This window comes from Pollicipes pollicipes, unplaced genomic scaffold (genome assembly GCF_011947565.3).
Source record: "Pollicipes pollicipes isolate AB1234 unplaced genomic scaffold, Ppol_2.1 Scaffold_5724;HRSCAF=6776_pilon_pilon_pilon, whole genome shotgun sequence".
NCBI classification, from domain to species: domain Eukaryota; kingdom Metazoa; phylum Arthropoda; class Thecostraca; order Pollicipedomorpha; family Pollicipedidae; genus Pollicipes; species Pollicipes pollicipes.
Window position 1 is genome coordinate 18,873,451 of NW_023596746.1, and position 10,870 is coordinate 18,884,320.

The 10,870-nt window shown below is 55.0% G+C and overlaps 1 protein-coding gene across 3 annotated transcripts; it reads left to right on the top strand.

The window, feature by feature from the left end:
* Positions 1–639: 639 nt before the first annotated feature.
* pck (Claudin superfamily protein pickel) lies at positions 640–9,597 on the top strand. 3 transcript variants are annotated; one of them, XM_037226737.1, is made up of 8 exons: positions 640–712; positions 2,579–2,661; positions 2,938–3,004; positions 3,280–3,455; positions 3,912–4,073; positions 5,009–5,163; positions 7,159–7,265; positions 9,078–9,207. In XM_037226737.1, exons 2-7 carry the CDS (start codon positions 2,625–2,627, stop codon positions 7,252–7,254), a joined length of 693 nt encoding a protein of 230 aa, XP_037082632.1. In that variant the 5' UTR covers positions 640–712; positions 2,579–2,624; the 3' UTR covers positions 7,255–7,265; positions 9,078–9,207. The 3 variants fall into 3 exon arrangements, with proteins under 3 accessions (XP_037082632.1, XP_037082630.1, XP_037082631.1); XM_037226735.1 differs by lacking the exon at positions 7,159–7,265 and having other exon boundaries at positions 9,078–9,597; XM_037226736.1 differs by lacking the exon at positions 7,159–7,265 and having other exon boundaries at positions 643–677; positions 9,078–9,597.
* Positions 9,598–10,870: the final 1,273 nt, after the last annotated feature.

Consider the following 10,870-nt stretch of genomic DNA (forward strand, 5'->3'; position numbering starts at 1 on the left):
GTCTCAAGAAAGATTTCGCTCAACGTAATGGGGGCCAGTATGGGGGCACCGCCCAGGGATTTAACAAGGAAACAAACGAAAGCAAACAAAAAAGTAGGAATCTGAACTGAATCCCGCGCGTAACAATACTTGCCATTTAATTGTATGAAGTAGACTCGTTACGTAATACGCTTCACTCTAACAGCTTGTCAATTGTATGCACGAATATTTCGGATGTTGCGGCAGACCCGCAGCGTTACGCCCCGTTGGTTGTCAGTTGTTTGGATTAGAGCCCTTTCAACCACAAATGATCACTCAGGACTTTGGGATGAAGGAGAATGGCTAACGGTAGAGCAGGACTATATGCGCCTGGGGGCTAACCACTGAGCCTAAGCCCGCGCTGGGACCCCTCGGCGTGTGCGTTAGGCGTCCGTTCAGGGTTCCCCTCCAGGGGCCTCTCAACCCACTCGTGGCTGGCGCATTTAGCGTGCCCCGGATAAGTCGGGGTGTGGCGAGGACTCAGGACAAAGTGAGGTAGAAGATACGGGGGTCGGATGAGCGTTACGCCACGCAGCTAGTGGCTGCGCCGCATTGAAGTCCTGGCATCAGTGACGTCATCACCCTGCACAGTGCGGGTGAAATCCTGAGTCGCAGCCTACACACGGAGTTCCCATGGCCACTGGGATTTGTTGCTGGCGGTTTGTTTCCGGGGGCGTCGTGTGCGGTTGGAAAGGTGTGTGTTGACATGAACATTTAGTTTTCATTCGACCTCGAGCATAATAAACGGTTTATGAGATATGTGATCGTTATGACAATGGAAAGCTTCTCCAACACGTTCTTTGATTTACGTCTCTGCGAACTCCCCTCGCGCCCGTCGCTAAATCAGACCAAAGCGCCCACAAAGGCCCAAAGGTTAAACAAAGGTTTGAAAGATGAATTGGCATCGCTGACTGTTCATGTTTATTTAGTTTTTTGTGTCCACATCAATTGATTTTGTTGCGTATTGTGGAAAGTGTTTTGTAGCCATACAATGAGAGAACAATTTCGCGGTTTTTATGACATTTGGTTGATGGATGGAGTATAAGGGGAAACCTGTGCCAATCCCTTCTTACTCTATGTTTTGTCCTTCTGTCACTGTCATTTAACTACATTCATCATTGAACTACATTTAAACAAGGTAGATGTTTTGCCTTGGAATCAACTCGCTTTGCACTAAGCAATGTTGATGGGAATGCTGTTATCTGTGTGTGTAATAGTGAGGAAGGTTTCAAGCATTTTTCAGTGAATTATATGGTGGCATTGTTTTATTACAAGACTGCTGTAAGTGTGAAGATGTACATCCAATAGATCTAGTGTTGTTTTAGGCTGCTCTAGGATTTAAATGACAGTCTCTACCTGTTGGCATTATTAGGGGTTTTAAGTAATAATTAGGAAAGAAAAAGGTATGTTGTGTCTTAACTTATTGAGTGTTTATGTCAGCATGTTAGTTAATCAGCCTTTAGACCCAGAAAGGTGTGGGGAAAGTGCTGCGCTAGGCTTGTTCTTGCTTCCTTTCAACATAAGAATCATGCATGAGGTTAAGCAGTTAGAAGTGTTAACAGCCCTAGCCATCTTATGAACCCAGTATACAACAACTTTCAAGTCTGTGATGTAGGCATGGCAGAAAGCCAAAGCAGTGAGTCATTCTCAGAACCTGTCAACACCTTACAGAGCTGGAGAAGTGACAACTAATTGACAATTACCTGGGTGTTCCTTACATACTTATACAGGATATCATGTTTTGCTTGTATTTTGACACAGGCTCTGGCCTCACATTTCCCAATTTTGAAAGAGCTGGCTATGACTTTGCCTTGTGTGTGTAAGTTTGGGGCCATTGACTTTGGATACAGGTTCTTGATTTGAAAATGTGAAGCTATTAGTTTTTGCCTTGGTTTTGCAGTTCCAAAGGGTCAAGCTACTTGCTTTGGCTTCAGTTTCAGCCATAAATCAGGTTCTTATCTAAGCTGTGACTTGAGTCAGAATTCTGGCTTGAAAGTTATTTGAGTTTTGTTATCTGTGATTGACCAGTATCCTGCTAGCTATGGCAGATGTAACCATACAAACAAACACTGGTGTGATAGGTTTGCTCTGCGTAACCTTAGGTGTTGTTGCCATGGCAATATATCCACATACAACAGAACAGGTATCCATGTTCAGTGTGTATGAAACCAATGCAAGCTTACTAGTGCTCATTAGGGTAGCATATATGCATCATGTTGATGTGCTGCATGAATTAAGGCAATGTAGATGTTTGCAGTTCAAGGCATGTGATGGCAAAGTGTCTCAGCAATAGTGCAAGTTTTTGAAAATTAAGGAGCATGATTAGTGGTGTTGCTACATAAGTAAACCTAGGCACCACAATCTGACATTTATGTGCAGGTATCATGTCAATGTTGTGCTCAATATTTTGTTCATTATTATTCTTAGAAATGTCCTTGGGTGACTAAGAAATGGTGCACTACTTTTCAGAACTGGAAATGTTGTACCATAAGTTTAAAATTGTATGACATTTTTTAGCTGGGCATTGATCAATTATTTGGTCCCATTTTGTGTATTGCAGGTGATTTTATCAAGCAAGCCAGTGTTCAGCACTCAGTCCAATCACAATGGCTGCAGATGGAGAGAAGCCAAAGGCCAAAAAAGGTACATGGCTCTGCTGGATGCTGGCAAATAGGAAATGTTTGAAATTAAGCCCTAGAAACAGGTCATTTTGCACCTGGCCATAAGGCATGATGCTGGATGATCCTGCCCCCATATTGTTTCCTGCATTTCGTTTTTTATGGTGGGATGTGCATCATGCCTGTGACACAAGTTTGGGTGCTGGAATTTTCTCACTGTTTGCTTATTTTTTGGTGAAGTATGCTGGTTGAATAGCTGGATGTTTGATAACAGCTGTTGAAATATATGTTTATCTTGCAGGTCCAGTATTTTATGGAGGCATCCTGACATTCATTGGGGGTGTGCTCCTTCTGATGTCCTTTTCAAGGTAAGCATCATGCAACATTTGCATGTCAATTAGTTGTATTTGATGGCAATGACTTATTTGTTAGCAATCACTAGGTCCGGTACAAATAATAAGATGTCATAAGTAAATTTGGTGAATATTTTTAAACCAACCTTATGGCTGCGTGCCATCAGACAGCTGAATGATTGGTGAATGCTGATCCTGTTGTAGCATTGTTTGGTACACACAACAAATAAATGCATCAACTAATCAGATATCACAGTTTTACAGATTGTTATTGTTTTGGATGCCCCCAGCCCATATTGGCTTCAATCCTACGAGATCGCGTACCTCGACTTCAAGAATATGGGCTTGTGGGAGTTCTGCTTCTTCAACTTCCGCTTTCCGAACAGCCAACACGACCACAAGTTTAATGGCTGTCACCACGTCTTCAGTGACGAGTACAGAATCCTCCGCGAGTGGATTTTGCCCGGTAAAGTATGTGCGATGACCGTGTTTTGTCCATTGTGTGTTATGTAGTAGGTGACTTTAGACTATATCTTCACTATGCTACTTATAACTTGTTTGCATTTATACTATTCTTTAAGCTCAAGATAACATACATTTGTTTGTTTGTAACGCTGTAGCATTGTCAGATGCATTGAAAAAAGAGCAGCTTAGTTTATTCCGAATCAGGGGGCATGCTGCGTGCCCCGTCTTGCAAACTTGGCATTGGCCGACTGGCGGTGACCCGCGGCGCCCCTGACCGCTGACCTGTCGGCGCACGGCCCGCCCTCAGCCCGGCTGCAGTCCGGCTGGCGGTGACTCGCGGCGCCCCTGACCGCTGACCTGTGGGCGCACGGCCCGCCCTCAGCCCGGCTGCAGTCTGGCTGGCGGTGACCCGCGGCGCCCCTGACCGCTGACCTGTCGGCGCACGGCCTGCCCTCAGCCTGGCTGCAGGCGGTGCAGGCGTTCGTGAGCCTGGCATTCCTGGCCAGCTTCTCGGCGCAGATCGTCGTGTCGCTGATGCTGATGCGGTGGCCGCTGGTCTTGTGGCGCCGGTTCCAGTACGAGACCACGCTGACCACGTTCTTCTTTACCGTCTCGACAGGTGGGCACGAACGCCGCGAACCCAGTGCGCGCGCCGCGCAATGTTGCGCTTGCGATCTGCGCGTGAGCTGGCGCTGTTGTCTCTGTTGGCGCGGAGTCTCGGGTTGGGCTGTCGTGCGATCCGTGGCGCGGTCATTGAGCCGCATTGGTGTTCTAGTGCTGGTGCACCCATTCAGTTGGGTGTCTTCTGTAGATGGATGCACCCCGTTGCATTGCGACGTTCAGTCTGAACAGGCTCGCTGTCAGGTCGGGACACTCGCTATACGTGACGTGAATGGGGCAGTCATACACAGACAGCCTCCCAGCCGCCCGTCCCGCTGCGCATTGCGCACCCCGCTGCTGGGGTGACCTGACCCCTGTCCCGCCGCTCCCTGTGCGCCCCGCTGCTGGGGTTACCTGACCCCTGTCCCGCCGCTCCCTGTGCACCCCACTGCTGGGGTGACCTGACTTCTGTCCCACCGCTCCCTGCGCACCCCGCTGCTTGGGTGACCTGACCACTGTCCCGCCGCTCCCTGCGCACTCCGCTGCTTGGGTGACCTGACCCCTGTCCTGCTGCTCCCTGTGCACCCCGCTGCTGGGGTTACCTGACCCCTGTCCCGCCGCTCCCTGTGCACCCCGCTGCTGGGGTGACCTGACTCCTGTCCCACCGCTCCCTGTGCACCCCGCTGCTGGGGTGACCTGACCCCTGTCCCGCCGCTCCCTGTGCACCCCGCTACTGGGGTGACCTGACTCCTGTCCCACCGCTCCCTGTGCACCCCGCTGCTGGGGTTACCTGACCCCTGTTCCGCCGCTCCCTGCGCTGAGGTGAACTGACCCCTGTCCCGCCGCTCCCTGTGCACCCCGCTGCTGGGGTGACCTGACCCCTGTCCGCTCGCGTTGGCCCTGTTTCCTGCCTTGTTTTTTTAGTGTCGGCGCTAACTATCCCACGTCCGTCAGCGGTCAGCCTGTTCCTGGCCGTGGCCGTGTTCGGTGGTCGCTGCTGGGACCGCAGCTGGCTCATGTACCCGAACTACAACTACCTCTCCTGGTCGTACTACATGGCCATCTTCTCGCTGGGCTTCCACGCGCTGGCTTCGCTGCTCTTCGGCATGGTGAGAGCGGTGGCGCGGGCGCACGCGGTCCCGTCTTTGGCGACCAGTCGGCTCCCGGCTCGCGCCTCAGTTGCAGGGGTTCTCTTGACGCGTGCGGCCTTGATAATCGATTTTCAAACCTGGTAGTGCAATGTCGCTAAGTAGGTGCAGCTTGATGAACGGGCTTCCCTACCTCACGTTTACTGAACGACATATTGGTGGCAGGAACTAGTATTGATGTACAGGAAAATGCACAAATTTATGTCATGCTATAAACCCTAGGGTACGTATTGCATAGATTGTAGAAGTTCTTGTCGGTTATAAGTGAACTTAGACTTGATGTGTGATGTGCAGATTTAGCCCCATCTCGTGAGTAGAATGTACCTTCTCGTTATATTTTAGCCGGGAGCGACAGTGGCATAAAAACATGCCATCTTTTTATGTGTGATGAGCGTCGCATTGTTCACGCGTCAACGCTCCCTGTGCCAAGTGTAGCAGCGCAGCTACTGGACTGCGCGGTCACGGATGCGGTATGGGACGTGATGAGTTGTCGCGCGTCTTCATGTTTGTGACTAAGTGCTAAACGCAGCCGGTTTAGTGCCTTAAACGGATCACAGCTGAATATGAACGCGTCCTCGATCAATGCTCCCCGCATGCCGGCGTGTGGCTCTGTGTGCCGAGTCTGCGGCTTCTGCTTCGCAGCGCGGTCGAGCCGCGCCGGCCCGGACCGGCCGGCTCTGTCCGTGACTGGCGCGGCGCCGACGGCCGCCGGCCGCCTGTGCCTCGGCGCCGGGCCCGTGGTGCGGGCCTCGGCTCGCCGGGCTCCGCGGGCTGCCCGCTAGGCCTGTCGGCGTCGGGCACCCCTCACGTGACCCGCGCATGGTGCACTGACTCTGTGGCGCTCCCGGTCGCAGACTGTAGCGGGCTAGTGGTCCGGGCTGTCGCCATGGACGACCGGGTCTCTCTCTGTCCTCGCATGCGACCTTTCTCCGGCTTTCTCTCTTTTTGTACTCGCTGCGCTCCTGGCACGTCATCTCCCTGTTGCCTTTGTGCCCTCGGAAGTGTTAATTTCCTCCGTCACGTCTCCATGTTTGCCCTGACTCTGTCCTTCCTCCTGCCCTCTCCGTTTCCGCTCTTCCTGAGCCCGGCCCGCAGTCGTCGGGTGGCAGCGGCCCGGCCCGGCCCGGCCCGATCGGCCGCATGGAACGCCGCCTCCGCACGACAGCCGTCGCCCCTCGGCTGTTCTGATGATGCTGTTACCGCTCTGTCGTGGGCCGCCCCCGCGGCACCCGCGTTTCCGCCCGCACCATAGCTCCACCCCCACGGCCATCTGTCGGAGGGTGTGCGTCCGCTCCGCCTGGCAGTCTCCCAGCGGCCTTCGGTGTAGCGTGGGCCGCCTGCGACTCGGAACGCCTCCTGGCTGTCGTGTTCTCCTCTGTTTTCTCTGCCTCTGTGTCTGTGTTCCCACTAACCGGGCCGTGGTGTGGATAGCTGGCCGCTGGTGCGGCGACGGCTGGCCTAGCACTAACAGGCACGATGACGGCTCGCCGCCGCGCGGGGCAGGTGTCGGGCTTCCGCGGCCAGCAGCAGGGCCTGGCGAGGGAGGCACAGGGGCGTGGGTAGCATTGCACATCGCTAAAAGGGGCCCTGCAGATACAGCGCGGCTGGCGCGGGATGTTGTGTCACGTGAGCTGGAGGACGTTTGGCATTTGGTAACGCTGAGCCGACCCGCCTCACTCCGTCCATTGGTCAGCGGCTGCCGTCACGTAATTGTGCCTAAACAAGGCACCGAGGAGGCTCCAACCTTCGGGGATCTCTGATAACCGCCTCGAGTGCCGATTGGCTCAATCCTGATGACGGCCGCCCCGATTGGTCGGAGTATACTTACGAACAGCAGGCGAGCGCTGATTGGCCCGCCGTGACCTTGACGGTGGTGGCGGGCTAATGCGCGCTCGCCGGCGCGGGGCCGCTGGCGCCGGGTTGGCTGACGCGGGGCGTCCTGTGCACGTGTTATAGGAGGCGTACACGATCCGGCAGCGCAACTCGCAGCAGGGGAACATTCTGATGCACATGCAGCCAGCTGAATCTCACCACGGCTCAGCCTACATCTGATCCGAATCCATGTAGGCGCGCCGGCCAACAGCCGCTCTCGCCTCCGACTCACTCTCTGTCGGTGCTACCTGTAATTCTTACTGGACTGGGGCTTTCATGCTCTCGCTCTCTTCCTGTCTGTCTCCGTGTCACTACGTGTGTTCTATGCCTTTCATGGAGCGGTGTGTCGGGGGGCTGATGTCCAACCGTTGCAGTTCCCTTCCTCCGTTCCCCGACACATCTGTCAGTCTTATCCCTTTGTCGGTATCCCGTGCGGCGCTCTTACAAGCAGGTGCGTTGCTTACAAGCAACGCCCGTCCCAGATCGGCTTCCATATACTGAGAACGGATGAAAGTTCCGGACGGCTTTCGCTGATCGGTTTTTTCCTGGTCTGGTGATGGCGGACTGCGACTGAATTATTGCTTTGGGCGTTTGTATATAAAATGCGGCACTGTACAACCACTCAAGTTATAAATGCTCTGTCATCGCCTAACATGTGAGACACTGATATGTCGGATGCAGTGGTCTACACTTTCAGACGCATGTTCTCACTTGAATACGCATGGCCAAAGGTCGTCTTGACAGGGATCGCGCACTCGGGCGTGATTGGTCAGTTCTTTAGCCTGAGAAGGCAATCGTACCGTTGTTGCCTTTGTGTTAGTAGAACGGCTATGCGCTTTACTCTATTTGAACCTTGATTTTCCTTTACTGGGAGCAAGTTTCGTTCACTGAGATAATGTCATGCATAGTGGCATGTGTATTGTACATCTGCCTAGTTTGTGAAAAACGTGTTCGGAGCCGCAAGTCGTCCGCAGCGCGTTTTTCGGCACGGCCGCCCACGAGGAAAAATATTGATTTACCGCTATATTTGGATCTGAATGTCCTGCCAGGTTGTCACTATATGTGTCAACGGTCGGCTGGTTGCACACCCTGTAAATAAATAAATTGCGGCTTTTCCAAATGATGGTCGCATTGCAATCGTGCGACCTATACCACCTCGTTCACCCTGTCACTTATGACCTTAACCGAACCGTGGAGGCACGGAGTATGAGCTAATTGACTCCGCAGAGCATCACGTACGCATTACAGTGCGGACGGTCCAGTTTTTACCTGGGATGAGGCATCTGTATGAGGCCCCACGCGACCACCTTAGTTGTCGAGCGCGGCCGTTTGTCAGCGCCGCCCGCGAGCGCGCGGGTGCTGGCCCTGATATCCGGCGGCGCGCTTCCAGCCGGCTGTCGGGCCGGCGCCATTGTCCTGAGCTCCGCGCCCTGGCCACTCCTGACGTTCCGCTTACCAGACACACCATATCCCCGGACAAACTCAGCTGCCCCGGCGTCACCCCAGTGGCGGGTCACTCGCTCCCTATTTCTTCTCGACTCACCGCTTCTCTAGGTACAAACATTTCTGATCCGTGCACTCTCTGGTGACTTTGGATTGTGTTGGGGAAGAGGGATAACTCGTGTGGTGCTACCTCTCTCAGATTCAGCAGAGTTGTGGATCGCGTAATGATTGGTTAATGTTTATTGCTTGCAGCGGGGACTGCAATACCCGCGCCGAGTTATCGTCACGACCATGTGCACCGAACGAGGTTCGATAATGTGGTGCCAGCCCCGATCCGATTTTTGAGTGGGAAAGGCGGCCTATCGCGAGCGGCACCTGCCGCACTGTCTCGCGCCCGTGTACCGTCCGTCGCGTGGCGTGTGGTGACCGTCCGCTACGTGGCGTGTGGTGACCGTCCGCTACGCGACGTGTGGTGACCGTGTGCCGTGTTGTGACCGTGTGCCGTGTGGTGACCGTCCGCCGCGTGACGTGTGGTGACCGTCTGCCCCGTGCCATCGCAGCACGCGTACCAGGTGCGCCAGCAGCAGGCTCTGCAGCCCAACGACTACCGGCTGGAGCAGTTGAGCCAGGTCGGCAGTCTGGGCTACCCGTACTACGCCCCCTCCATCGCCACTCCCTCCCCGACACCGTACGAGCGCGTCGACGACAACCACGTCTACGTGCCCGACCCGTCCGTCGGCGGGTCGCAGCGCTATTAAAGCTTTGGGCAGAGGCCAATTGTAACGCTGATGGCGTGTTTACCGTAGATGTGCGTAGTGTGGTGTCATTCCACAGTGTTGTGATCTGATCGTAACACAGTCCGTCCTGACGTGTGTGCCTTGAGGTACTGGGTCGCAGTATGTACGGCGACGACAGTTGTTGATAGTGGCTCTGATCTTCAGATAGACTAACTCACGCACATTCCTCGCATGTCCCAATGCGCGTTTGGGAAATATTTTGTGCACGAAGGCTTCAACTCTTACGACTCAAGGAAAAGAGTGCTGCAACCGCAACCCAATAAATGCGCTACTGATGTTTTTATTCATGGCCAATGTACGTACACGGTGTCATGTTTTAAGCCGTCGCGATGTCCACGTCGCGAGAACTTCCTTCAGTTGTAAGTTTGTTCCCCGCTTGGCCTAAGGAGTGCATGTGACCTTTTTCCGTTGGGCTGTGGTGAGACGCACCCATTTCGAAGGTCGCAGTGTGGATGCTCCGGGGCTGTTACCGCTAACGATTGCACCCGCTTGGCTATGTTCACCCTTTTTGTTGTGTCGCGCCCTTGATGCTCGGTCCGGACCGCGCTTGTGACGATCTGAGGTGAGTGGCGCGGCGGGGGGGAGGGGTGGGGGTGTTCGTGTGCCGCTGGCCATGCGAGCCGCCGAGCACGCGCGTGGTGTCTGGCGCGGCCGGCCCTCATCACGTAATAAACTGCACCAGAAAACGCCAGCCGAGGATGCCGAGTGGCGCCGCACGCAGCCCTGGGGCCGCTGACCAGGCCGACCCACGGGCGCGGGGCGCCGAGCCGGTACGCCTCGTGTGACGACATTCTGCGGACGAGCGCGGCGGGGTTCGATCTGGTGAGCACGGGCGCCGCGGGGTTCGATCTGGTGAGCACGGGCGCCGCGGGGTTCGGTCTGGCGAGCACGTGCACCACGGGGTTCAATCTGGCGAGCACGAGGGCCGCGGGGTTCGGTCTGGCGAGCACGAGCGCCGCGGGGTTCGGTCTGGCGAGCACGAGGACTGCGGGGTTCGGTCTGGCGAGCACGAGCGCCGCGGGGTTCGGTCTGGCGAACACGAGCGCTGCGGGGAACACGTGCACCACGGGGTTCGGTCTGGCGAGCACGAGTGCCGCGGGGAGCGCGTGCACCACGGGGTTCGGTCTGGCGAGCACGTGCACCACGGGGTTCGGCCTGGCGACCATGAGCACCGTGCGGTTTGGTCTGGCGAGCACGAGCGTCGCGGGGTCCGGTCTGGCGAGCACGAGCGCCGCGATCGCCTGTGGTCCCGGCCTCGAATAGATCTGATGATCAAAGCCGCAGGAAAAAAGGGCGAAGGGATAGCAAAATGGGACCGAAAAGCGAACAGACGACTTTAACGCTGTCGTGGCTTTCACTGAATATGAACGCATGGAGATGACCCAGTGGACTAAAGCCCAAGACAAATAGTATTCGAACGTGAGGAAGGGTCGGCAAACTCCTTACTCTGCTGCGAGCGACCACGTGGGGATCAGACCGCGCTGATATCACTGCTCGTAGCCACAGCCATAGCTACCAGCGCTCGCAGCGTTCCATGATGGTCGGCCAACTCCGTT

Coding starts and splice junctions, on each gene's coding strand:
- pck (XM_037226735.1), top strand. CDS start 2,625: ATGGCTGCAGATGGAGAGAAGCCAAAGGCCAAAAAAG. Junction 2,662..2,937: donor GAAGCCAAAGGCCAAAAAAG/GTACATGGCTCT, acceptor TTTATCTTGCAG/GTCCAGTATTTTATGGAGGC. Junction 5,164..9,077: donor CTTCGCTGCTCTTCGGCATG/GTGAGAGCGGTG, acceptor GTGCCATCGCAG/CACGCGTACCAGGTGCGCCA.